The sequence below is a fragment of the Martes martes genome (genome assembly GCF_963455335.1).
Source record: "Martes martes genome assembly, chromosome: 15".
Classification (NCBI taxonomy): Eukaryota; Metazoa; Chordata; class Mammalia; order Carnivora; family Mustelidae; genus Martes; species Martes martes.
Window position 1 is genome coordinate 11,887,106 of NC_137903.1, and position 27,763 is coordinate 11,914,868.

The 27,763-nt window shown below is 39.9% G+C and overlaps 1 protein-coding gene across 6 annotated transcripts; it reads left to right on the forward strand.

Moving 5' to 3' along the window:
- Nucleotides 1-1,126: 1,126 nt before the first annotated feature.
- Nucleotides 1,127-27,737, forward strand: BPNT1 (3'(2'), 5'-bisphosphate nucleotidase 1). Of its 6 annotated transcripts, XM_080824017.1 has the most exons (11): nt 1,236-1,292; nt 6,292-6,360; nt 8,741-8,868; nt 13,718-13,822; nt 15,593-15,700; nt 16,809-16,857; nt 18,403-18,494; nt 19,837-19,881; nt 23,163-23,360; nt 25,902-26,007; nt 27,055-27,737. In XM_080824017.1, exons 3-11 carry the CDS (start codon nt 8,749-8,751, stop codon nt 27,201-27,203), a joined length of 972 nt encoding a protein of 323 aa, XP_080680143.1. In that variant the 5' UTR covers nt 1,236-1,292; nt 6,292-6,360; nt 8,741-8,748; the 3' UTR covers nt 27,204-27,737. The 6 variants fall into 6 exon arrangements, with proteins under 6 accessions (XP_080680144.1, XP_080680141.1, XP_080680142.1 ...); XM_080824015.1 differs by lacking the exon at nt 6,292-6,360 and having other exon boundaries at nt 1,131-1,292; XM_080824016.1 differs by lacking the exons at nt 1,236-1,292; nt 6,292-6,360 and adding an exon at nt 1,140-1,194.
- Nucleotides 27,738-27,763: the final 26 nt, after the last annotated feature.

The following is a 27,763-nucleotide window of genomic DNA, read 5'->3' on the forward strand; positions in this document are numbered from 1 at the left end:
GCAGAGAGTATCGTTCGCATTTTTCATTTCTTTTAAGCAATGAGAGTGTGGTCATGGGCGACTTAGCTAATTTAAAAGCAAAGTAGTACCTTTATACTATATAGAGAGAATATATATAAAGGATACTACCTTTAACAATACAAAATGACTGTTCTCTCTTCATTTTGCTTGCTCTGAATTCTACTCTAATAATATAGTGGGTTTCGTTTCCTAATGAATTGGAGAATTTCTGTCTTTGAATGGATGGTTTTAAGCAATTTACATTTATTGTTGTAACTGATACGTTTGCTATTAACTCTGCCATCTTGTGTTATTTGTGATATTATAATCACGTGCCCTTTTTAATATTGAAAAAAAAAAGCGTTGCCGTTGCCTCTGCTGTTTTCATCGCCTACCTCCACACACAAACACAAACACAGGGAGGCACGAGGAGTGTGCTCCTTAAGTATATGGTGAAAGTCTAAGTGAATAAAGAGGCAATTTTTGCTTTTGCCTGTTTGTGTTTACTTTTGTTAGTGCAATGACAATCGTAAGTAGATTTTCTTCTGTCCTGCAAAAAGCAAAAAACAAAAACAAAAACAAAAAACAACCAAAAACAAACAAACACCAACCAACCAACCCCCCAGATCATTAACGTAACAAATCATTATCTGGTCAGGAAAATAGGGTCTCCCAGGACTTACTGGCAAGCATACAAAAGGGTGACAGGCCCTTTTAAGAATCTCATAAGTGGTAAAACAAACAAACAAACAAAGAAAAAGGAAAAAGGAAGCACTAGCGACCATTCTGCCTAGAGCCGTTTTGCTATTGGGAGCGGAGGCAGAGGTGTCGTGGCCCTCCTGAAGCCAGTCCACGGACACCTGGAGTTCGAGCATAGGCCGTCGCCGATCACCGCAGTGCGGTATTACTAGTCCCCTGAACGTCTGAAGACTGTACAAAGTGGACCGGAAGACGCCAGAAACCAGAATGAATCTTAAAAGTAGCACACCTCTCGTTGTGACAGTAGGCGACACATGCCGCCGGAGAGTTCAGCGGAAAACGCGGAGAAATGGAGTTTCCTGGCGGGTCGGGAGTCCCCGGCGGCCGTGGGAGTAGCTGTTCTGCGCCTGCGCCGAATTTCCCGCATGCTCAGTAGCTACTGTAGGTTTGTCCTACATCCACCAACGTACGACCTATTGACCGGAAGGCGGCCAGGTACTGGACTAGAGGGACCTGTTGCTTGGTAGCTTCGTGTTGTTGCTGTCGTTACCCTTCAAGTGTTTTTCGTCTAGCTTTGTTCCAGGCTTGTCACTGTAAGTTTCTCCCCTGCGAGTCAGGACAAGGGCCTTGGTCAGAGCTGACTCATTTATTGGTCCCCTAACTCCACCCCTTTGCACAGATACAAGATTACAGGGATTTATGTTTTAAAAAGAAAAAAGTTTGCATGAGTCAGGTTTCCTCTCCAGATATTCCAATTTCGGACCTAGATTCTTGAGTGTCAGCGATTTAATTGTTGATCGGTGCGTTTATTTTCGTGCTGCAGGGTCTTTTCATGGCTGTTTGCTGTAGAATTAACGAGGCAGACCTAGACAGTGGGCTTGTTAGTGCACTCAAATTAGAGACTGCCTTTCGTCTGAAATTAAATTTCATTCAGATAGCACACCTTCTTTGTACTATCTATCCTACATACTTGCAGGCTTGCTTGATTTATTTAGGTATACCTGGAGATACAATTGCTAGTTCAAAAGATATGTACCTTTTAACTTTCAGTAAGCTTTTCAAAATCATTCTAAGAGGTTTTAACCACAGTGCATCCTTGCTCACAGTGCTCGGAAGGATGTTCCCTCACAGGCTAGCCAACACTGGGCGTTTTCATCTCTGCGAGTCTTACACATGAAAAATCATCTTTTGCTGTTTTAATTTGCATTTCTTTCATAACTAATGAAGTTGAGCATTCCATGTAGTTAATGGCCATTGTCTTTCTTTTAATAGGAAAAGTCTATTTGTGACCTTTGCTCATTTTTCTACTAGATTATTCATCTTTAACATATTGATGTAAAAGTCTTTTACATAACCTAAATTAACTCATGTCTAGTACATGATACAAATTTTTTTCTCTCATTTTGTCAATCATCTGCTTTGCTTGTGGTAATTTGATTACATAGATATCTTAATTTTTATTCAGTCAGATTTGTCAATATATTCTTTTACAGATTCTTGTTTTTTCTCATGTTTAAAAGTTCTTTACCAAATTTGCAAAATATTTCCCATAGTTTTATTCTCTCAGGCTTTTATGGTTTCATTCTTTACTTCTTTTTTTTTTTAAAGATTTTATTTATTTATTTGACAGACAAGAGATTACAAGTAGGGAGAGGCAGGCAGAGAGAGAGGAGGAAGCAGGCTCCCTGCTGAGCAGAGAGCCCGATGCGGGACTCGATTCCAGGACCCTGGGATCATGACCTGAGCCGAAAGCAGAGGCTTTAACCCACTGAGCCACCCAGGTTCCCGTTTTTATTCTTTACTTCTAAAATCGTGCATTGATCTGGAATGTATGTTGATACAAAGAATACAAAAGAAAGTTCCAACATTTTTTTTTTAAAAGATAAGTAACTGTTCCCACCATTTTTGCACAGATTGTCTTGTGATTTGAAATACCACCTTTAGGGGCGCCTGGGTGGCTCAGTGGGTTAAAGCCTCTGCCTTCGGCTCAGATCATGATCTCAGGGTCCTGGGATCGAGCCCTGCATGGGGCTCTCCGCTCGGTGCTTCCTCTCTCTCTGCCTGCTTCTCTCCTTACTTGTGATCTCTGTCTGTCAAATAAATAAATTAAAAAAAAAAAAAGAAGAAATAAATACCACCTTTAGCAGCACCTGGATGGCTCAGTGGGTTAAGCCACTGCCTTTGGCTCAGGTCATGATCTCCAGGTCCTGGGATCAAGCCCCGCATTTGGCTCTCTGCTCAGTGGGGAGCCTGCGTCCACCTCTCTCTCTGCTTGCCTCTCTGCTTACTTGTGATCTCTCTCTCTCTGTCAAATAAATAAATAAATAAATAAAAAGAAATACCACCTTTAGTGTGTTTGGATCTACTTCTGGGATTTCATTCCGCCCAGGACTAAACTGTTTAATTATTACAGTTTTTGTATCGTATTTTGGTAACTGGTAAAGAGAGTATTTTGGCTCACTGTTCTTTTTTCAGAATTTTCTCTGTTATGCTCATATTTTTATTTTTCCAGATGACCTTGAACCTTAGCATCACTTGATCAGGTTTCAAAAGATATAATCTTTGCATTTAAAAAAAATATTTTATTTTTTTATTTGACAGACAGAGATAACAAGTAGGCAGAGAGAGAGGAGGAAGCAGGCTCCCCACCGAGCAGAGAGCCCCACGCAGGGCTCTAACCCAGGACCCCGGGGCTCAATCCCAGGATCCCAGGATCATGACCTGAGCCAAAGGCAGAAGCTTAACCCATTGAGCCACCCAGGCGCCCCTAATCTTTGCATTTTGATCCGGACCTCAATCATTCTTTTTTAAAAAAATATTTTATTTATTTATTTGACACAGAGAGAGATCACTAGTAGGCAGAGAGGCAGGCAGAGAGAGAGGGGGAAGCAGGCTCCCTGCTGAGCAGAGAGCCCAATGCAGGCTGGATCCCAGGGCCCCGAGACCATGACCTGAGCCTAAGGCAGAGGGTCAACCCACTGAGTCACCCAGGTGCCCCTCAGTCATTCATTTTTAAAAGATTTTACTTATTCATTTGAGAGAGAGTCAGAGAAAGAGAGACAGAATGAACAGGGTTAGGGGAGAGGAAGAGGGAGAAGCAGGCTTCACGCTGAGCAGGGAGCCCAATGTGGGGTTCAGTCCCAGGACCCTGGGATCATGAACTGAGCCGAAGACAGACACTTAACTGGCTGAGCCACCCAGGCACCCCTATCATTTGATTTTAGATCCTAATCCTCATGTGCTTACCACCTTTATATTCAATTCAAGATACCTTTCCCAGGCTATCAAAGGAAATGGATCATTTAATTCCTGTTTTTAATCCTTCAGAACTAGTCCTATTGGCTACTGTAAAGATTTTTTTTTTTAATTTTTTTATTTTAATAAACATATAATGTATTTTTATCCCCAGGGGTACAGGTCTGTGAATCGTCTGGTTTACACATTTCACAGCACTCATCATAGCACATACCCTCCCCAATGTCCATTTCCCCACCACCCTCTCCCGTCCCCCTTCCCCCCCGCAACCCTCAGTCTGTTTCTTGAGATTGAGTCTTTTATGGTTTGTCTCCCTCCCAATCCCATCTTTTCATTTTTTCTTTTCCTACCTCCCCCCAAACCCCCCCACCTTGCATCTCCACTTCCTCATATCAAAGAGATCATATGATAGTTATATTTCTCCGATTGACTTATTTCGCTAAGCATGATACCCTCTAGTTCCATCCACGTCGTCGCAAATGGCAAGATTTCATGTCTTTTGATGGCTGCATAGTATTCCATTGTGTATATATACCACATCTTCTTTATCCATTCATCTGTTGATGGACATCTAGGCGCTTTCCACAGTTTGGCTATTGTGGACATTGCTGCTATAAACATTCGGGTGCACGTGCCCCTTCGGAGCACCACGTTTGTATCTTTAGGATATATACCCAGGAGTGCAATTGCTGGGTCGTAGGGTAGCTCTATTTTCAGTTTTTTGAGGAACCTCCACACTGTTTTCCAGAGTGGTTGCACCAGCTTGCATTCCCACCAACAGTGTAGGAGGGTTCCCCTCTCTCCGCATCCTCGCCAGCATCTGTCATTTCTTGACTTGTTAATTTTAGCCATTCTGACTGGTGTGAGGTGGTATCTCATTGTGGTTTTGATTTGTATTTCCCTGATGCCGAGTGATGTGGAGCATTTTTTCATGTGTCTGTTGGCCATCTGGATGTCTTCCTTGCAGAAATGTCTGTTCATGTCCTCTGCCCATTTCTTGACTGGATTATTTGTTCTTTGGGTATTGAGTTTGATAAGCTCTTTATAGATTTTGGATACGAGCCCTTTATCTGATATGTCGTTTGCAAATATCTTCTCCCATTCTGTCAGTTGTCTTTTGGTTTTGTTAACTGTTTCCTTTGCTGTGCAAAAGCTTTTGATCTTGATGAAATCCCAATAGTTCATTTTTGCCCTTGCTTCTGTTGCCTTTGGCGATGTTCCTAGGAAGAAGTTGCTGCGGTGGAGGTCAAAGAGGTTGCTGCCTGCATTCTCCTCAAGGATTTTGATAGATTCCTTTCGCACATTGAGGTCCTTCATCCACTTTGAGTCTATTTTCGTGTGTGGTGTAAGGAAATAGTCCAATTTCATTTTTCTGCATGTGGCTGTCCAATTTTCCCAGCACCATTTGTTGAAGAGGCTGTCTTTTTTCCATTGGATATTCTTTCCTGCTTTGTCGAAGATTAGTTGACCATAGAGTTGAGGGTCTATTTCTGGGCTCTCTATTCTGTTCCATTGGTCTATATGTCTGTTTTTGTGCCAGTACCATACTGTCTTGATGATGACAGCTTTGTAATAGAGCTTGAAGTCTGGAATTGTGATACCACCGACTTTGGCTTTCTTTTTCAATATTCCTTTGGCTATTCGAGGTCTTTTCTGGTTCCATATAAATTTTAGGATTATTTGTTCTATTTGGCTACTGTAAAGATTTTTTAAAGGATGAAGTGTTAGGTTGATACCCTTAAGTGGCATACAACCTTTTTTCATATGTATTTCAAGCCGCAAGCCCTGAATGTTATGAAAAAGAATCTGTTAACATGATTCTGAGTTGTATTGGTTATCAGATTACATCCTCAGGGTCAAAATGATGTTGCAGAAGATATAGGAATTTTTTTTTGCTCTGAACACTACCATGATGTCTCTGCAGGATAGCCAGTAATGAGGACAATTATCACAATAATGGTTAGCCAGTATGATTTAGTGCTGCCTTGTACCAGGGACTGTTAAAAGTGCTTTACCTGCATTACTCATTTAATAATTACAACTCTATCCTATAGATACTATTATTAGCTCCATTTTAGAGATTGAGGCACAGAGAATTTAAGTGGCTTTCCCAAGACCACACAGCTAACAAATGCCAGAGCCAGGATTTGAACAGTGGTGGTTGACTCAAGTGCCCGTGCCTTTAGCTATCTTATCCTGTTTTTGAGTAAGCCATTGGAAAGCTATGTTCACAAAGGGTGGGGCTTTAGGACCCAGAAGGTGTAAAACTGGTAGAGAAGGAAGTACCAAGTATATATAACCTGATCTGCTCTAAGGAAGTTCACACCTTGCCCATAGCTTTTCAGCGGCTGTGGCAGCGACAGCATTGCGCGTTCTCCATCAGTATCTCCATCAATCAACTCCAAGGTGATTCTCATTTGGGTTCTGGGAGGGGGCACAATTAAAAAGGCTAACAGGAACCTCTTTTCCAGATGTGTTTTGATAATATGATTAGATTCATTTTCTTTACTAAGGGCCAAAAGTGTATTCATTTGTTTAAAAAATAGATAAGAAAAATATTAGACCAGGGGATAATAATATTTCATTACTAATCACATTTGGACCGAAGAAGTATTTCAGAGAAATTGGTAGAAATATTTTATTTGCCAACTGAAAGTGATTTGCGGGATCTCTGTAAAAATCACTGTTATGCTTTACGTCAAACCTGTTACATTCTTATGCAACTGGTGTTAGCTTTGAATGGCAGTTCATATAGTATGTACTTTATGAGGAATGTAGTAGAACAAGCCTAAACTAGTTTTCCTAATAAGAAAATACTGTGGATGTGGCAAACATAAAAGGAAGTGGTTTAGTCATATATGAAGACTGACAGGGCTGGAATGACTGCTTACTTGGCTCAAATGTAAGTAATATCTGTGAAAAGATACGACACTACCATACAGTGAGGGAAAATGATCTGCCTTTCACCAATGGCATTTTATATAACATGGGGACTGTCTGAACATTCCAGCACATATTAAGACAGTTGGGTAGCACGTGATTAGTTGCCTGAAGACTACCATTTCCAGTGCAGAATAAATCCGATATGTGGCTGGTCATGGATAATAAGGAAGTGGAGGTAAGGTCAACAAAGTGTTTGCCGAATTATTTCTCCCATTTTCTATTTGAGTGTTAGTAAATTTCATAAGCCGTTTTTCCACCCAGCCTGCCAGTAAAATGAATCTAGCCTGATTATGATGTAATAAGATAAAGAGAATTTAAACACATAGGAATTCACTATATTTTCCTATTCTAGACAGCTCCTGGCCACAGAGGGATTCATTACCTTACATCAGATTCAATTCTGTTCTTCTGAAGGGTTTCAAACCCATCACTTGTTTATTGTCTCAATTGATGTTCATAATCCTTGTGACTAGAATGTTAATGAGAGAAAAAAGATGTAAAGAGCTTAAAAGGCACATCAGATCAAATGTGTAGTCAGAAATTGGCAGTAGAATAATGACTTGCTGAATTGAGGTTCATAGTGTCCCTTCTGTTCTGTATTGTGTTCCTTTGTTGCACTGAAATAATATTGACCTGATTCAGTTAGAGGGCAGAGAGTTTTTGTCATCATTTGGCTCCCTGTGAGCGCGCTGAGAAAAAGTCGAAGAGGTTTGTTAGAGAGTGTTCTTGGGATCACTTATGGGAAGTGTGAAGAAGGTAGTGATGCCTTGGGGAGTGGGGAGTTGGACCACAATGCAGTCTCAGCAAAGGCCTCAGTCAGCCAACGGTGCTGGGCATTCAGAAGCCAGGATGACCCGGTAGAGTTGGGGTGGCAGCGCGGTTGGAGTGTGGAGTGGCTTTCAAACCCATCCCCTCTGTTGCAGGTGCAGTGACTTAGCAGATAAATTCCCAAAGAAAGGTGGCAGCTAAAAGCCATCTGTTGGTGGCCCTCTCAGCAGCTGGGGAAATGTCCTTCAGCCTGAAGAGGGTCTGGGTGGTATATCCCAGCCTCAGAACAGTCACTAAAATTGCAGGGTTTGAATTTGTATTTTCAAAGAGGAGTATACACTTTGTCCTGAAGGCTGTTTTTCCCATATTTTCCATTGGGCCAGGGGCTATTCTGACACTCATTACTTTTCCTGATGATTGGTCTTCACCCCAATTAGGTATGTTGCACGTTCTCTTTATTTGGTAATTGATGACGGTAGTAAATAGCCAGTAGATTAAATTTATTTATTTTATTTATTTAATCTCTAATGGAATATTCATTGGTTTTTAGAAACTAACTGTAATCCCATGCAACCCCTCCTTTTTTTTTTTTTTTTTACATTACTCCGTACATACACCCACATACCTTATGCTCTTCGTACCTCTCTTGGCTCTTACCAGTTTTATGTTACAGACTTTAGGTTACAATATTTTACTCCCAATCCACCAAAATATTAGCTCATCTATGGCAGATGTTGTAACTTGTATTTTTAGCCCCTGACGCGCTTTGCACGGCCTTTGCACATACATACATACCCCTCAGACATAAAACTTTGTCACAGGCTCATAGGCCTGGGACAGTTTTCCCCATGCTTCAACATGTCCCATCTGCAGAAAGAAAGAATACTATAAAATTTATTGAGAGAGCTAATGCTGACATAGAAGTTTTTCCAAGTTTTTCCAAGTCTCTTAGCAAGTATTTATTAAAGGATCTGTACAGTGAAGTACTCAGTAAATATGTGTTGAATTGAATTCAAGTGACTGAAACCAGTAGTTGGCTTTGAAAGTAACGGTGTTTCTCTTAATTTCCCCTTAGGGCTGATCATGGCTTCCAGTCACACCGTGTTGATGCGGCTTGTAGCCTCAGCTTATTCAATCGCTCAAAAGGCAGGGACCATAGTCAGACGTGTTATTGCTGAAGGAGACCTGGGTATCGTGGAGAAGGTACTGAAAGTCTCTTGTCATTTCATATCAACTTTGTTTTTGTTCCTTCACATTTTAGTAAAGGATGTAATAATCTGGACAGGCTTCAGTAGTTGAAATAATGTCTCCTCTATGGAGATTGCTAGACCCTTAGTTCAAATGAGCCCTATTTCTGCTTTGAAAATGACTCCAGACTTCCTGCATCACAAACTTTTATTTGTATGGTTAGGTCTTCTGACTGCTGTCTAGCCCCAGAGCACTGTAACCAAGCTTCATATCCTAAAGAAATCTCTTACAGGACATTTAGTCCTTAGTGAACTTGCCATGTTGGTAAAATCTGGCATAAAAATAAGTATTCCTTATAGTCAGAGCTTTACATTTTTTTCTTCATGGAAAAGAAACACAAGACAAGGTTGTGGTTTTATTTTCCCCCAGTGTAATAATTAAAAACAGGTACATTTTTAAAAAAACTTAGGTAAATTATCAGAAAGATAGTTTATCAAGATAGTTGATTCTTTTTGTTTTTGTTTTTTTAGGTGAGCTCTATACCCAGCCTTGGGCTTGAGCTCACAATGGTGAGATCAGGAGTCGCAGGCCCTATCAACTGAGGCAGCCAGGCACCCCTAGTGACGATTGGTTCTTAAAAGAAAATCCTACCACGCATATGTTCTCGTTTATTTTCTTAAAAAAATTTTGGACATTTTATTTATTCATTAGAGAGAGACACAGAGAGAGCACAAGCAGGGGTGGAGGCAGAGGGAGAGTAAGAAGCAGACTTCCTGCTGAGCTGGGAGCCTGACGTGGGGCTCGATCCCAGGACCTGGAGACTGTGACCTGAGCCGAAGGCAGACATTTAATCATCTGTTGACCCAGGTGCCCCTCTAGTTTAAAATATAATTTCTTCTACAAGATTTAGTTAGTGTTTCACATTATAATTTTTAAATGTAAATTTCTATATATTCACTTTTTATCATAACTTTTTTTTATAAGATTTTATTTATTTATTTGACAGACAGAGATCACAAGTAGGCAGAGAGGCAGGCAGAGAGAGAGGAGAAAGCAGGCTCTCCACGGAGCAGAGAGCCCGATGCGGGGCCTGACACCCAGGTGCCCCTTTATCATAACTTTTAAAGAAGACTGTATTGTAATTTTGCCCAAATGAGAAAATTACAGGGTAGGATTAACCATTAACATTAAAATGATTCATAAGTAGAGTTGTAGTTAAGTCACTCCTTTATGATAAATCAGACATCTATCTAAGGCTGTTAGCAGAAAAAAAAGGACCAAAAATATGAGTAAAAAACAACTTAGTAATAAACTCAGATGAGCTAATTATAGGACATTCAACATAAGTGCTTAAAAATTAAGAATGGGGTGCCTCGGTGGTTCAGTCAGTTAAGTGTCTGACTCTGTATTTATTTATTTATTTATTTGACAGAGAGAGAGAGAGAGAGAGAGCACAAGCAGGTGGAGTAGCAGGCAGAATGAGAGGGAGAAGCAGGCTCCCTGCTGAGTAAGGAGCCCAACATGGGGCTCAATCCCAGGACCCTGGGATCATGACCTGAGCTGAAGGCAGTCACTTAACCAGCTGAGCAACCCAAACACTCTAAGTGTCTGACTCTTGATTTCAGCTTAGGTCATGAGATCAAGTCCTGCATCAGGCTCTGTGCTGGATGTGGAACCTGCTTATGATTCTCTCCCTCTTTCTCCCCTTCTCCCCAACACCCCCAGCTAGAAAAAAAAAAAAAATTAAGAATAAAAATCAAGGTGTGTGCCTGGCTGACTCAGAAGATCACTTGACCCTTGATCTAAGGGTCATAAGTTCAAGTCCCACATTGGGTGTAAGATAAATAAAATAACTTAAAAAAAAAGAATGAAAATCACAAGAACAAGTTAAATAAATCTCATTTCTAATTTTGATAGCTTTATGGGTTTAATAGTATAGGAAGTAGATATAAGAGATCTTGATTTCAAAAAAAAATTTTCATTCTCCATTGTCAAAAAAGATTCAAGCTATTGATAAATATGGACATTTGTGTGTCCATATGTCCCATCCCCCCATCTTGAACCACTGTTAGGTATATTCATAAGTGGGTGATCAATTTTACCCAAACATTTCATTTTAATTCATGATTCATATCAACCAAGAAAAGATCGTTGGTGACAGATCAGAGGACTCCACTTCCAACTCTGTCCTTTTCTCTTTAACCATTAACTTAAATACAGTTTTTAAAAATCGTTGAATGTATCTTCTCAAAAATGTTGTGGAACAGGAGGATATAGAGAGCATACTTACCAAATTTATCAATAAAATGAACCTGGGAAGGGTAGTTAGCATATTCGATCACAGAATAAGTATTCAAAAAGTTACAAACACTGAGAAAAGAGGGCCAAATCCAACAGGATATTATATCAGGAATAATTAATAAGTTCCCCAAATATTCATGTTCAAGTGATAAAAAGTAAATCTGATTTACATTTGTTTAAAAAAGAGGTTTTGGTTGACAGCATATATGCTCAGTGATAAGCCAATAATATAATTAAGTGACTTCAGAAGGCTATTAATCTTACAGCCTTTTTAAAAGTTTTTTTTTCTATTATGAAAAATAGGAAATGCAGAAAAGTAGCAAAAAGTGAACAAAAATTATCCATCATACCACCACTACCAATACCGTCAATTATTTCTTTTCAGATAGTTTCCTTAGTATCACTTATTTTTAAATTGATTTTATGCTGTGATTATATTAGATGTGCCACATTGTAGCCTATAGCTAAGGAGTAATGGAAAAACAGTAATAATCTCCCGGTCCTCTCTATTGGTAATAACCTCCCTATCATCTGTACCTGTCAGATATGTCTAGTACTACTTTCCCTGTCCTTTGTACTGGTAATAATCTCCTTCTGTACTGGTCACGTACTTCTAGGTAATAGATTAAAAAAAAAAAAGGTAACAGTCGCCCTATCCTCTGTATGGTCAGGCACTTCTAGGTAATAGATAAGAAAAAAGGTAATGATCACTCTCTCCTCTGTATGGACAAACACTTCTAGGTAATAGATAAGAAGAAAAGGTAATAGTCGCCCTGTCCGCTGTATGGTCAGGCACTTCTAGGTAATAGATAAGAAAAAAGGGTAACAGTCACCCTGTCCTCTGTATGGTCAGGCACTTCTAGGTAATAGATAAGAAAAAAGGGTAACAGTAACCCTGTCCTCTGTATGGTCAGGCACTTCTAGGTAATAGATAAGAAAAAAGGTAATGATCGCTCTCTCCTCTGTATGGACAGACACGTCTAGGTAATAGATAAGAAAAAAAGGTAACAGTCGCCCTGTCCTCTGTATGGTCAGGCACTTCTAGGTAATAGATAAGAAAAAAGGTAACGATCGCCCTCTCCTCTGTATGGACAGGCACTTCTAGGTAATAGATAAGAAAAAAAGGTAACAGTCGCCCTGTCCTCTGTATGGTCAGGCACTTCTAGGTAATAGATGGTAAAAAAGGTAACAATTGCCCTATCCTCTCTACTGGTCAGGCACTTTGTTGATACCTCATTTTAAAAGAGACAGAGCAGAATTAAATTTGTCACACAAAGGATTCAGAATGATGAGATCTGGCATTATGTCAGTAGAAAGAGCAGGAAATATTATCCTGGACAAGAAAAAAATTGGGATAGCTTTCCTCATATAAATTAATGGCTGGCAGTGTGTCTGCTTTCCTCTAGAGAGTAGTGTCCAGACTTGAATGATGCAGAAGTCATCTTCAAATTTAACAATTCTTTTAAGAAGTTTCCGCAGATATTTCTAGAATACCTCTGGTGTGCCAGACACAGTTCTTTAGGAAATAAAACAAAGATCTCTGTCTTTGTGGCCCTATATTCCAGCAGACTAGTGCTTTGCATGTAGGTAACCAGTAGACTTAAGCATGGCATACAAGTCTTTGATTTTCATGATCATTCCTTGTTTCATTAAAAAGTATTGTAAAATTTTTACTATTTAAAGTAATAATTCTGTAACTCCACCTAATCAGGCATGTATAAATTGCAACGTCATAATTCTGTGAAAGCAGACTACAGAAGATGTTGTGGCTGTCATTTGCAAGATTTTTCACTGTCTTCTACTAGAATGACTATCTGACAGTAGGGATTGAGTAAGAATGCTGTGGGTGAGCTAAATACATCAAATGTAACTGCTGTTCATTTTCATGGTTTTTATATTTTGGAAACAGGAATTCTTTCTATCATCATGAGGACCTGTTGAATTATTAGGAAAGTAGATGCTTAGTACATTAGAAGATTAGTGAGTAGAAGTTATAGAAAGATCCAAGTTGGGAATACCTTTCAAACAGCTAAAGATAGTTTTTATCTTTGACTGCCGTGAAAAGTTATGGATCTCCTATCTCTTCATCTTTTTAAGCAGAAGATTGATCTAGAAATCTTTTTTTTCTTTAAAGATTTTATTTATTTGACAGAGATCACAAGTAGGCAGAGAGGCAGGCAGAGAGAGAGGGGGAACCAGGCTCCCCACTGAGCAGAGACCCCGATGTGGGGCTCGATCCCAGGACCCTGGGACCATGACCTGAGCCAAAGGCAGAGGCTTAACCCACTGAGCCACCCAGGCGCCCCTGATCTAGAGATCTAATGTAGGGAATTTATCAACTGGGGGAGAAAGTGTTCTCATAATCTAAAAGCTCATTTCCAAACTTTAACCACTATAAATCCCATGAGAAAAGCCAAGCAAGGAAACTAGTTGACTTATTGGGTGTTAAGTTCCATGAATCTAAAAACATTGCAACTTAAATGACATGAACACTCATGCATTAGGAATCAGAGGACAACTTATTTCAGATTAGTTCTGCTAAAATTTACATTCTTTGTTGCAGACCTGTGCAACAGACCTGCAGACCAAAGCTGACCGATTGGCACAAATGAGCATTTGCTCTTCGTTGGCACGGAAATTCCCCAAACTAACAATAATAGGGGAAGAGGTAAGACTTGTAAGGAATGAACTCTTTTTTTAATGACTGTTTACCATATGGATTTATAATTGCCACTTTTTAATGACTTCTGTACCACTGTTATTATTTCAAGCATTACATCCGGTGTTTTAACACCAAAATAATTAGCCTGTTCCTTGGACTTGAAGGAAACATCTGATTGTAAAATATTTTAGTCCATTTCTAGGCAGATGTCTCAGTTCTTGACTGCAGAAGATAGGGTTCCTGTTGTAATATTTAGCATGCAAACTAAGAGATGGACCGAGTTCTAGACCTTTGGAATAAAAGGGATTTTGCTGTTTCTGGTTGTTTTTTTTTTTTTTAAATTGCACACTTGTCCAATGACTGTAACACTGAAAGTGAAGGAATTCACATTTTATGTAATTGAGAGAGAAGTATCTCATGTCAGAACCACTTACTTATTTATTTAGTTCGTTTTTTTTTTTTTAAGATTTTATTTATTTGACAGAGAGAGACACAGTGAGAGAGGGAACACAAGCAGGGGGAGTGGGAGAGGGAGAAGCAGGCCTCCTGCCAGGCAGGGGGCCTGACACGGGGCGTCATTGGATCATGACCTGAGCTGAAGGCAGACATTTAACGGCTGAGCTACCCAGGCGCCCCTATTTATTTTGATTTTTAAGAGTGTGTTTAATAAGGGCTTAGGATGATAAAGGGCAGGAATCTTATGCTTACAAATAGGTTTGTAATGATTAATTCATGATGAATTATTACATACTGAATCCTGTTGAGGGCATGTTAGGCATTTGAAGCCATTTAAATGTTCCCATGGAAACTAGAGTGAAGTCAGAAGTCTTTTAATTTTTTTGTTTTTGATTAGTTTTTGATTTATATTCGATTAACATATAATGCATTATTAATTGCAGAGGTAGAGTTCCGTGACTCATCAGTCTTATTAATAATCAGTGTTCATTTCTTCACATGCCATCACCCATTTACCCCATACCCCTCCAGCAACCCTCAGTTGATTTCCTTCGATTAAGAGTCTCTTATGGTTTGTCTCCCTCTCTGATTTTGTCTTATTTTATTTTTCCCTCTGTTACCCTATGATCCTGTTTTGTTTCTTAAATTCCACATGTGAGTGAGAGCATATAGTTGTTTTTCTCTAATTGACTTATTTTGCTTAGTATAATACTCTCTAGTTCTGTCTACGTCGTTGCAAATGGCAAGATTTCATTATTTTTTTTCTTTTTTTTAAAGATTTTATTTATTTATTTGACAGAGATCACAGGTAGGCAGAGAGACAGGCAGAGAGAGAGGAGGAAGCAGTCTCCCCGCTGAGCAGAGAGCCCGATGTGGGGCTCAACCCCAGGACCCTGGGATCATGACCCGAACCGAAGGCAGAGGCTTGAACCCACTGAGCCACTCAGGCGCCCCAAGATTTCATTATTTTTGATGGCTGAGTAGGATTCCGTTGTGTATATAGACTACATCTTCATTCATCTGTCAGTGGACATTGCAGAGGCACTTACTTAAATAAGCTTATAACACTTAGATTTTTTTTTTAACTGTTCGGGATAATGAAGATGGGATCTTTTCGTAGTCAACTTTGATCAGCCATATGTGGTCATTTTTGCAGTTTTATTCACTGTGCTTTATTTTTTGACTCAGTTAAGCTCTAGACATACATGGGAAACAGGAAGGTCTGGTGAACTCTGATGCTGCGTTTCTTCTGTCACTAAGACAATGGGTGCTCTGGGAATACCAAACAGCTTCAGTAACCATCTTTACTATCTGCTTCAGGATCTGCCTTTTGAAGAAGTGGACCAAGAGCTCATTGAAGATGGTCAGTGGGAGGAGATACTGCAGCAGCCGTGCCCATCCCAGTACAGTGCTATTAAAGAAGAAGATGTATGATCCATATGATTTCTTAAGTCTTTGTTAACCCTCTGTTTGTGCTCTAGTAAATGAAATTTGCCTATAAGGTTGAAAAGCTGGTAATCATAAAATAGGGGCCCCTAGGAACTTGAAATCTTTAAGGGACAGCAAAGAAGTTTTAGGCGACCATAGGGAATGTGTGACCTGTTGGTTTAGGGCTTGGTTCCTCACCCCGTCAGTTTCTTCTCTAAAACTGTTGCTAAACATACTTCTAGGGAGAACATCTAATTTGTTAGTAGATTTGGTAGTAAAAACTTTTGTTGGTAATTGAGGCTGGAAGGAGGTGAAATAGGTTGCTGTTTTATGTTTGGAAGGCCATAAAACTCACCTCGCTTCCTTTATAGAGCCGTTTAAATTAAATCTCTGGCTTCAGATAACTATCCTAATTCTTTAGTTGTTGAGTTTTGATTTATTTAACGCACATTCATTGAATACCTACTGTGAGTAAGGTGCTTTGCTTTGAGGGAGGGAGGGCACAAGGACAGTGAGACGTGGTGTCTTCTGGGAGAAGTGGGCTTCATTCACAGATTCATGCCAAGCATTGTAATTCTGGTGGGTCATGGCTACATAGCCTGAATCATATTGAAGTTCTAAGTAGAAGGGATTTCTTCTTCTGTCTACTCTCAGTTTATAAACTGTTCATTTTTCTTTGCTGGACATAAATGGTGTCCTTAAGTTAAAATTAGACCGTCTTAATTTTTTTTTTTAATCAGCCTTTATATGTCAGAGTGAGTAGCAGCCACACACTGTTTAAAACATTTTTGGTGCCACTTTAAAGCTTTCCCTGTATCACCACCCAGACCTCAGTGTGTTCATAGCATTTTGTTTAGTGTTCAGGTGACAGTAAATGGATGAGTGAAGCATTTCGTATTCAAAATTCATAGATGGGACTTTTCTCTAATTTAAATGGACTTTTTCCATGATTATGAAACAATAAGGTGTTTTACTATTGTAAAACTGATGACATTAGCTTAAGCAATTCAAAATATAACTTTAAAAATGAAGAAAGAGGTATTTTTCATCTACTTAAACCTGTTTTTTAAATGTTGTATGCTTAATTTAGATATTTCCCTTTTTTTAGCTTGTGGTCTGGGTTGATCCTCTGGATGGTACCAAGGAATATACTGAAGGTTGGTATCTCTTCAATATTTGTTTTTGATAGCAGTGGGTCTATTACATGATATTTAGTTAAAAACAATTAATATTTCACCTGCTGCATAACAACCCAGTATCATATTTTATGTTTATGCCCTAAAGCTGTATTTCTGCTCATCCTTGCTATTATTGTATATCAGCAATTGTCAAGACAGGGAGAGAGAAAATTCAGTCCCTTCAAATACCACCCCCTGACCTCTACCAGTGCCATGATTCTAATGTCCCCCAGGTGGGAATAACTAACACAAAGCCAGGGTTACCAGAGGGACTATGCTGAACCCCCAGCTCTGTTGGGGCAGAAAAGAAAGAAGACCCCAGCTATGCTCTGCAGCCACCTCCTGCCCCTCTCTCCCCAGCCACCCCCTCCCCTGCCACCAAATACCTCCCCTCCAACCACACCCCCTGCCCCCCCGTGCCCCCCCAACTATGAGCTGTTTTCCCACTCATAGCTTCACCTTTAGAGATGAGTCTGGGAACACGGTACAATATTTCTCCTTTCTGAAATTGTCTGAGATGAGAAAAATTAGAAAGCAGCACATTAAAATAAAATTGGCAGCATTAAAGTAAAAAGACCAGGCTCAGAGCCAGAGTTTTAGGTTTTAGGAGCAGAGCAAATATAAGCTTAGAGTTTTACTTTTGAAACCAAGATCTATATAAGTTTTCTTATATTGGTTCTCAGCTTCATGACTTAAAAAAAAAAAAAGATTTCTCATCATCATTAGAAAAAACTCTCTGTGCCCTTGGGTGAGACATACCTATACGTCTGAGTCAGTCACACAGTATGTGTGCACGTGCACGTATGTGTATGTGTGCGCAGTGAAATGTCACTCTAAGGGAAGCTCTAGACAGCTTAGTGTGTGTGAGAGCACCCAGGTAGGTTGCTTAGATGTTGACACCCACCTCTGGAGATCGATTCACTGGCCCTGGGAAGGACCCAGAAAATCAATATTAAAAATTATGCCAGTTAAGGGGCCCCTGGCTGGCTCAGTCAGTAGAGCATGCAACTCTTGATCTCAGGGTTGTGAGTTTGAGCCCCATTATGGCTGTGGAGTCTACTTAAAAAAAAAAAATTATGCCAATTAGTTCTGATGCTTCTTGATAATCTGCGGACTCTACTTTGAGAACCCTTACCCTGGAGACTTGAAATGCAGGTCTAGACAGTAATCCTGGAGTAGAGAGTGATCCAGCAGGCAGAAGTGGCATGAGTGGTTGCAGAGGGGGACAGGAATCTAACAGTAATGGCTGCAGAGTCATGGCTGGTTTATTCAGTTGATATGCAAACTGTACTAATGAGATCGTGTCTACCGACTCAGTTAAGTGGCCAAAGAAGTCGAAGCCTGCTTCTGTCTCTGGCCAGCTGTCTCTTATAATTTGTGCATTTTGTCAGAAGTAGGATTCATCGTGGCTGAATCATCACAGATTTCTTACCTTTATTCTAAAAATAACTTGGAGCAATTGGTGTGCTGATGATAAGTCAGAAAATTATATAATTGAACTTGATACTCATTTCTTCTTCACAGGTCTTCTCGACAACGTGACAGTCCTTATTGGAATTGCTTATGAAGGAAAAGCCATAGCAGGAGTTATTAACCAGCCATATTACAACTATCAGGTATTACTATAAACGATACAAAAATACTTTATTAGATACATAAGTAGAGTGTTCTGTGATTTCCTGATGTTATCTAACCCAGTGGTTTCTAGCTTTGTTTCCCGTACAATTACTGGGAAGGTCTACAAAATACAGCTTCCCAGATCATACCCCAGACCTGTTGAATCAGAGCCTATCAGGGCATAGGTATTTCTCTCAGGAATGCGTATGTATGTATCTGTGTGTAGGCAGACACACCGTATGTACTCATATATGTATGTATTTTATGGATGCCTCATGATTCAAATGTAGAAGTTTGGGAATTACTGACATAGTTCTTGATTAGCTTGGTCATTGAGACACCTGATTTGCAGGTGGTTCTTGAAGCAATTGAAGAAATGAACCATTTCAACCAAGGAAAGATGCTAGCCATGTTGTTTGCCAGGTAATACTGCATAGCACCTAAATTGCAGTCAGCATTGGTAACAGAACTAGATACGCTCTTGCACTCATTTCTCTTACTTTATCTCTCTAATCCGCTCTTTCTACTCCAAAGAAACTGTCTTTCTTACAAGCCAGAGACTAATATAATTCCAAAGCAGAAATATACCGTGAAATTGCATTAAATGTTAAAGGAAATTGTTGCAGTAAAATATTTGAGGTAGTCACATTAGTGTGGTCTTTTTTTTTTTTTTTTTTTTTTTTTTTAATTTATTTGTCAGAGAGAGAGAGAGAGAACACAGGCAGACAGAGTGGCCGGCAGAGGCAGAGGGAGAAGCAGGCTCCCTGCTGAGCAAGGAGCCGGATGTGGGACTCGATCCCGGGATACCGGGATCATGACCTGCGCTGAAGGCAGCTGCTTAACCAACTGAGCCACCCAGGCGTCCCACATTAGTGTGGTCTTGATAGAACTTTGGAGAAGCAAAGTAACCAGAGTGGGGACTATTACTACTGAATTTCTAATTTGAGCTTAGAGCAGGATTAATCTCTGCTTCTAAGATAAATTTGTTTTTCATGTGTATGATTATAACTTTTTTATTTATAATCCTGTGCTGCTTAAATTTATTTAGCAAAAATAGTGGATTATTGGGAAAGTCTCCCATATTGAATTGCTTAAGTGTCTGTCAATTCTTTTAATATGACTTTAATGTTTATACAGCGTTATAGGAAGACACAAGCTTGTGGTTTTTGTGTATACTTTCAAATAAGTTAACACTATTACTTAAAAGAGGGGCATATAGTTCATAGATAATGTTGTAATGCATGGCACTTTTCATCAGAAGAAGATCACAGTGCTTAGAGGTTATCAATACTTTCTATCACTTCTTTCTGAGATTGGAAACATTGTATTCGTTTTCCACAGAACAATGAAAAGCAGAAGTTAAGGGAACACAAGAATGAAGCAAAGGTGAGAAAAATAGCTAGGGTTTTGACCCCACTAGTAGGTAGAAAAGAGGCAGGTGACTTGTGGTACCCCAGGTGGCCATTGTCCATCCCATGTCCCAGTCCACTTCCTCCTGTTCTGCTTCTCCTGTTGCTGCCTTTCCCTTTACCACAGTTCCTCTGCACTCTCTTGTTCCTCTCGTCCACCATCCACTCCTGCTTCTGCCTTAAAATTTGTTGTGAAAAGTGGAAAAGTTGCTTAGTTCTGTTGATGGTATTCAGGGCTGGACATTCAATTTTTAGTAACCATCAATATAATAACAATAGCTAAAATTCATCATGAGCTTACTGTGTGCTGCCAGACTCAAGGGATTCACATGCATTATCTCATTTAATACATACCACAGTCCTTTAAGAAAACTTTGTTCCTGTTTTAAAGAAGAGGAAACTGAGGCAAGTAACTTGCCCCCAGACCTCCCAGTTGTCATTGACAGATCTGAAACCCAGGTCCAGGGGTTCCTGGGTGGCTCTGTGGGTTAAGTGTCTGACTCTTGGTATCAGTTCAGGTCATGATATCAGGGTCATGAGATCGAGCCCCAAGTCAGACTCCAGTCAGTGCGGAGTCCACTTGGGATTCTCTCTCTCTCTCTCCCTCTGCCACTCTTCCCCCGCACTTGCTTGCTTTCTCTCTCTCTAAATAAATGAATAAATAAAATCTTTTAAAAAAAAAAGAAGAAGAAAGAAAGAAGGAAACCCAGGTCCAGGCCCTTAGCAAACACTCTATAGTGCTTTCTTGAGATAAAGACTTCTAACAATGCAAACTTTAGTATTCTAACAGATGCTGAAGCTGGTAGGCACTTAAACAGCTTAGAGCAAAGAGACCTAATCTGTCTTTATGTTGGAGATAGCTTCTTTTTTTTTTTTTTTTAAGATTTTATTTATTTATTTGACAGACAGAGATCACAAGTAGGCAGAGAAGCAGGCAGAGAGAGAGGGGGAAACAGGTCTTCCTGCTGAGCAGAGAGCCCGACGCGGGGCTCAATCCCAGGACCCTGAGATCATGACCTGAGCCGAAGGCAGAGGCTTTAACCCACTGAGCCACCCAGCCGCCCCTGGAGATAGCTTCTTAACCACTGTGAATCATAATTAACCATTATGAAGTAAGATGACAATGTTAGCCTTTACCACCCCCCAGAAAGTTGGGGTGGGGCTCTGAAGGAGAGAGACAGAGATGAGGAGCACAGCGGAAGGCTGGCTGGCAGCCTCTTGGGGTTGCGTTTACCTCCCCAGGGTGCCAGATCCCCTGAGCACATCCTCTTTGCCACCATGCTCACTTACAGAGGGAATATGACATCTTAGGGAACAGAATACCCGTGTCCACTCTCCAGTATGCTTTCCTTTCTTTTTCAGAATAACTGGAGAGCTGAGTTAATAAAAAGGCTCCTTGAAAGCATGACCTGTATCTCAGCAATTAAGCGAAAGCCCAGTGGGCACCAGAGCCCATCCGTACTTCTCAGGTTCTAAGACTCCTGTAGTGTAGACTTGATGGCGAGCACAGGAAGCACGTGAACATATGCTGAGCTCCCAGTGCTTGTTCTTTGGTTCCTTTGTTGCCCCATTTGCAGGGCGAGCTGTGAGCAGACAGCCTCCAGCTGGCTGCCTCTTCAAGAATCGCCTCACCTGTAAAGAGCTGCATGGCCCCGTGAGGTGCCCTTTCTCAAGGCGGTCCATTTCCAGTGACTGGTTATTGCCTGAGTATAAGTGCCTGGTATCTCCTTCCGATTTTTATAACCCTGAAGGGCCATTCTAGCTTCAGAGCTCCCCACAGGGCTGGCTGAGACTGTTGTTGGATCTGCATGACAGCTCTGTGTCTCCCTCTGCCCACTCGTGCTTCCTTCCCTCCCGTCCACAGGGGTTAGTCCCAGGGGTACTCCGTGATAAAGACGCTGTCTATCCCAGAGTCTGCTTCCCAGGAAATCCAACCTGCAACATAGGTGTATTTCACTGTAACAGCAGCCAGGATACTGTTAGTGCGCGACTAAGATGATGTGTTTGAAAGCATTTTATTTTTTTAAAGATTTTATTTATTTATTTATTTTTGCGAGAGGGAGGGAGAGAGAGAGAGAGAGAATGAGAGCACATGTGCATGATCAGGAGGGAGGGGCTGTGGGAGAAGCAGACTCCCCACTGAGCAGGGAGCTTAATGTAGGACTTGATCCAGGACTCTAGGATCATGATCTGAGCCGTAGACAGCTGCTTAACTCACTGAGCCACCCAGGCCCCTGTTTGGAAGCATTTTAATAAGGAAAATGGGGCACTATAGTTTAGTGATGAAGACTACTGGCTTGGAATACAGGTGAGCCTGAGTTTGGGTATGATCTTCCTGGAGTCCTTGGGCAGGTTACTTCAATGATTTCAAATCTCATTTTTCTCCTCTGAAAAACAAGGATGATAATCCCTACTTCATGGAGTTTTGGGGGATTAAATGAGATAATACATGTAAGGCATTTAGTATAGCACCTGCTATACTAAATAGTATTACTTAGTATTCAGTAAAATATCTGTATGTCTATAATTATGTTTACTGTATTAACATAATGGTGTTACGATGACTCTATGTTAATCATTTTATGCATCGGGTTACGTTTTTCTGCATGAAGTGTATAGTTATAACTGTGTGTTTGAAAATTCTTTGAGCTCTGCAAAGGAAATACAATGCTGAGATTGCATTGTCATTGCCCTTTTTACCAGCACAATTGTCAGTACAATTTTTAACCCTGACCCCATTGTCTATGGCTGCTCCTCAGTATCAGCCTGTTCAGTTGCCCTGTCTCTATAGCAGCAAAATACGTAACTGCCATTACCTATTCCCATAGTAACAAGATCCTTGTTCTTTGAATAATGAAAAGTAGTAATCAATACATCGTGTTTCATTTCCTGGGGACTTGAGTACCTTTTCCAAACAGCTATTTTCAAATACAATAATGAGATCACTGGCTGACTCAGAGAGACATGGGAATCAGTATATGATGTTTCCTTTCCTGAGGACTTGAAGGAATAACTGTAAGTTTCCTCCAGTAGCTCTCAAACCAAGTTTTTAACCAAAACAACAAGAGAAGGCTCAGTTGATTATCTCAGGAAAATCTCATGGTGGATGATGTTGTTCTTGTTCTTTATTAGATTACGTTGTCATATTTTTATTTTTTTAAAAAATAATGATGCAAACCTAAAGCGATAGTCTCTGTATGGCTGACATTTTTCTCCAGATGATTACAAACACTGCTGTTGTTTCACTCACTTGCGTAGGCAGGACCCGATGCCACGTTGGGGAGGACAATCTGGGGAGTTTTAGGTTTAGGTGCCTTTGGGTTCCAGCTGAAAGAGGCGCCTGCCGGGAAACACATCATTACAACGACCCGCTCGCATAACAACAAGCTGGTGACTGACTGTGTCACCGCCATGAACCCCGATGACGTGCTGCGCGTGGGAGGAGCAGGAAATAAGGTATGAACACGTCTGCCATTCCGCTGAAATGCAATTGAATTATGGAAAGAAATCCCGAGCATTTCCCAAAACGTGAAATAAGAGCTGGGAGAAGGAGTTAGAGGTTGTAATTGACCATTAAAAGCACATTTCAGCAACATTTGAATTTTTTTTTTTTAAATATTTTATTTATTTATTTGACAGAGAGAGATCACAAGTAGGCAGAGAGGCAGAGAGAGAGGGGGAAGCAGGCTCCCTGCTGAGCAGAAAGCCCGATGCGGGGCTCGATCCCAGGACCCTGAGATCATGACCTGAGCCCAAGGCAGAGGCTTAACCCACCGAGCCACCCAGGTGCCCCAACATTTGAATTTTTTAAGAATATTATCGTTCGAGTCTTTTATCTAGAGAGTTCTGTGCTAATGCAAGTCATTAGGAGGAGATCTTGTGCCTCTTGCCAGCTCTCGTTTTCTTGAGGACCCTCTTGGGTTACTTCCTAGACCTTTCTTCTGCGGACCCAAAGGATGGGCCTGCCTCTCCTTCCTGGACGCTTCCCCCATTCTTTGACCTAGGCTTCCATCCTGCCGAGAAAATTGTGAAACAGAACCCAGTTGGGTCTGCGTCCCTAGCCCTGATCTCTTCTCATCTGATTGCCCCCTGGATAGCACTGTGATGACCTACTTCGGATATCTCAGATTCAGCGTGCTTACTTCCTGCCTCTACACGCGTTCCTCCCATTTCCTGTCTGCTTAATGGTACCACCATGGGCCTAATTGCTCCGTCCAGACTCCTGAAAGTCACCCTAGACTCCTTCCTTCCTCATATCCTATCTATATCTTCTTAATTCCTCCCTAAGGTCTCCTCTGTCCATCTCAGCTCCCTCCACCCTAGTTAAAACCTATCATCATCTCTCACCCAGACTTTCCAGTAGTTTTCAACCAGTCTGTCTATGCAGTCCTAGGCCTCACAGTACCATAAAGCAGTTAAAAATGCAAAACTTACTGTATATCACTAACTTGCCCCAAATTCTTGGATAACTCTCTGCACAACAGTTTAAAACCCAAGCCTGTGAGAATGGAATGTTAATTCCCCTATATTTTGGCCCTTGAATACACCCCAGGCTTATCTTATACCATCCCCCAACTCAGACCCTGGGGATCCCAGACTGGCTGTAGTTCCTGATGCAAGTGCATCTCACACTTGTGTCCCTGGCACGGGGAAGGCAAATCGTAAATACTTACTGAACTGAGTGGAATTCATTTTTCTTCACCTACCCTTTGGAAGCAATAATCAACTATTTTTAGATCTATTTTCTAAAAGCATTTACTGGTGAGAGGATGGAAATGGGAGTTTAAAAATAATAGTATTTTGGGGAAAAAAATTCTAAAACATTTCCAAGTAAAAATGTATTCACTAAATATAGTGACAGGCGTGATTTCTCTTTGCCTTTACTTTTATAACTGCAAAAATCCCATTATGTGTTTTATTCCCAAGGGGTACCATTCTCTTTAGGAACAAAGTCCCCACCCTGTACACCCCCCACTTTTTCTCCTATAAAAGGTGGGGCAATTATTAACTTTTTTGGGCATTTTACTAGCTTGTTGGGCAGTTATTAACTTTTTTATGTCAAGGACTTCTTTAAGAGTCTAATGAAGGCTACAGCCCTTTTTCCCTTAAGAAAACAGACCCAAAATAGTTCTTGGCACATAATAAGACTTGACACATATTTGTCAAATGAAAGGAAGCCCTTTTACATAGAGGTCTACAGCAAGATTTGATCATTTGATGGTGTTCTGGAAGAGTACTAAGAAGAGTAATTGGTTACGTTGCATTCACTGAGATTTTCCTCCTCCTCTCAGTCTGCTCTCTTCCTCTGAATATTTGAGGCCTGAATTTTACAGTACTGATGATTTTATGGTATAACCCAAAAATAAGTAAATGACTCATGAAAGCCTGATAGCAGGTTACTCTTTAGAGTCATGTCGATTCTATCAAATACCCTCAGTTTTGGTTGAGAATTATAGGAGTTATTAAGATGACAATTTAAAAATTCATATTTTGGTAGTAGAAATGATAATATGTAGTAGGACTCCAAAGACGTAAGAAACTACTTGTTGGCCTAGTCAGCATTGAATATGTGTTAGGACTTACTGCGTTTTATACATGAGTGCACTACTTGATGTTCCTCTAGCCTTTAATCTACAGGATTAGTAATCTTCAATTTTTCTATAATATACAGTACATTGTTTCTACAGTAGGAAAAAACCAACACAATAAAACGAAAACTTTATTTATCTGAGTAGGACTATGAAGACTGTTCCGATCTCTTCCTTGTAGCTTATTTAACCACTTCCTCCCCACCCCAGGTCACTATGTGATTCTATATTCTACTGTATTCTGTATATTTCTCCATAATACTCATGTTCCTTTCAACCTGCTAATAGCTTTCACCTGAGTTGAGTCTGACAGAGGAATGGATGAAATACACTTGGTAGAAACAAGCAATTTATCTTATTCTTTAATCATTTCATGGCCGGGGGATAATTATTATCTCCAACCCTACAGATCATTCAGCTAATTGAAGGCAAAGCCTCTGCGTATGTATTTGCGAGTCCTGGATGTAAGAAGTGGGATACTTGTGCTCCAGAAGTCATTTTACATGCTGTGGGAGGTCAGTCCCTTTTATTTTGGGGAATTGCAGGTGTTATAGCTTTTATATTATGCTAAGACAGAATCTTTCAATATATTACTTTACCTAGATTCTGAGGCTATAAAAGCTCAGAGGAATCCTAGGATTAGCTAGCCCAACCCCTGCATTTCAGAAGTGAGGATGTCAATTTTTCAACAAATTCATTTTCTTTAGTTATTGTTTATCTTTTGGACTTCAATCTACATATAGTTAACTTAATTAAACCCTTATTGATTTGTGGATTTAATGCTTCTAGGGTTTCTTTTTTCTTGAAAAGTAAAATGGTCATCACCATTGTCTTCACCTCACTTAGTTTCATTTAAGCCAGTAATGGTAAATGTTTCATTGCTAGTGCTTAAGATCACAGAGTTAGAATTTTTCTAAATCTGACTGAAATATATTATGAATATATGCATAATAAGAGGATTTTCAATTTCCATTAGACATAAGTTTACTTCTACTCTTAAACAAAACATTTGATTTTTGTTCTATCCTTTCTCCTAATATATTATCCATATCATATCTCATCAGCATATTACATGACAAGGGAGTTAAATTCATCATAATCCCATCTCATTAGGATGCTAAATGAAACTGTAATGTAACACAATTAAATTTGATGAGCATACTTCTTTGAAACCTTAATAAAGTGTTAATATTCAGTGGTAGAATGAAGAAAACACTTTTGAAAGTGGGCATAGTAGCGATGGGGTAGAACCAGCAGAAAAAGTAATCATCTCAGGAAAAGAGAAATTAACTGATACCGAGAAATAGGAGTTAAAAATGCTAAATGAAACTGATTTTAATCAGGGAGAAAAATAATTTTTTATCTTGCAGTTAGTCAGAATTGTTCTATAGTTTTAAATTTAAGTGAATTAAAACTTAAGCCTTTATAGTCACTCATTATTTTTCCTGTCTTATCCAGAATTAATTGATACTATCCCATAGGGAAGTAAGAGGCACTTAAAAATAACTAGAAACATAACGACCTGGCCAGCCACTAATGCTGTATTGATGTTTCTTCTGTAGGCAAGTTAACTGATATCCATGGAAATGCCCTTCAGTATAACAAGGAGGTGAAGCACATGAACTCCGCAGGCGTCCTCGCCTCACTGCGCAATTACGACTACTATGCAAGTCGAGTTCCAGAGTCTGTGAAAAACGCACTTGTTCCTTAAAGGAAAACCTCATTTACTTAACTAGGAGAAGGACACTTGATTCTCAGAATAGTATACTTTAAAACGAATTGGATGAAATTATTAGAGTTCCCTTTTCACTTAATTCATGGTTGATCAGTGATTTATATTTAGTTACTTAGCAGTAAAAAAGGAAATGGAAGAATTTCTTGATTAATTATTGACCCAGGCCAATTGTGAGGTCAGAAGGATTTATAAAGTGAGTGTGTTACTGTTCTTTTCCTCCGTGTGAAAGGAAGGGTTAGTTTCAACTCGCTATTCTGGTCGGTTGTTTAATCAACATTCCTGTTATTGTGAACAGTTTCTTTAGGGCACAGAATCACAAGTTGTTACCTGAATCTCATTCTTGTTTTTCACAATAATTTTAAGTTTTCCTTACTCCAGTTACGAATATACTGAAATGTCATGTATGTTGATGAAACAGATTTATGGAAAAACTTCTTTGTAATAAATTATTTAATTCTAGTTTTATATGTTCTTTACCACCTTTTAAAATTTTTAAGTAGTACTTGAAAATGACATAGTCTCTACCGTGGACATTA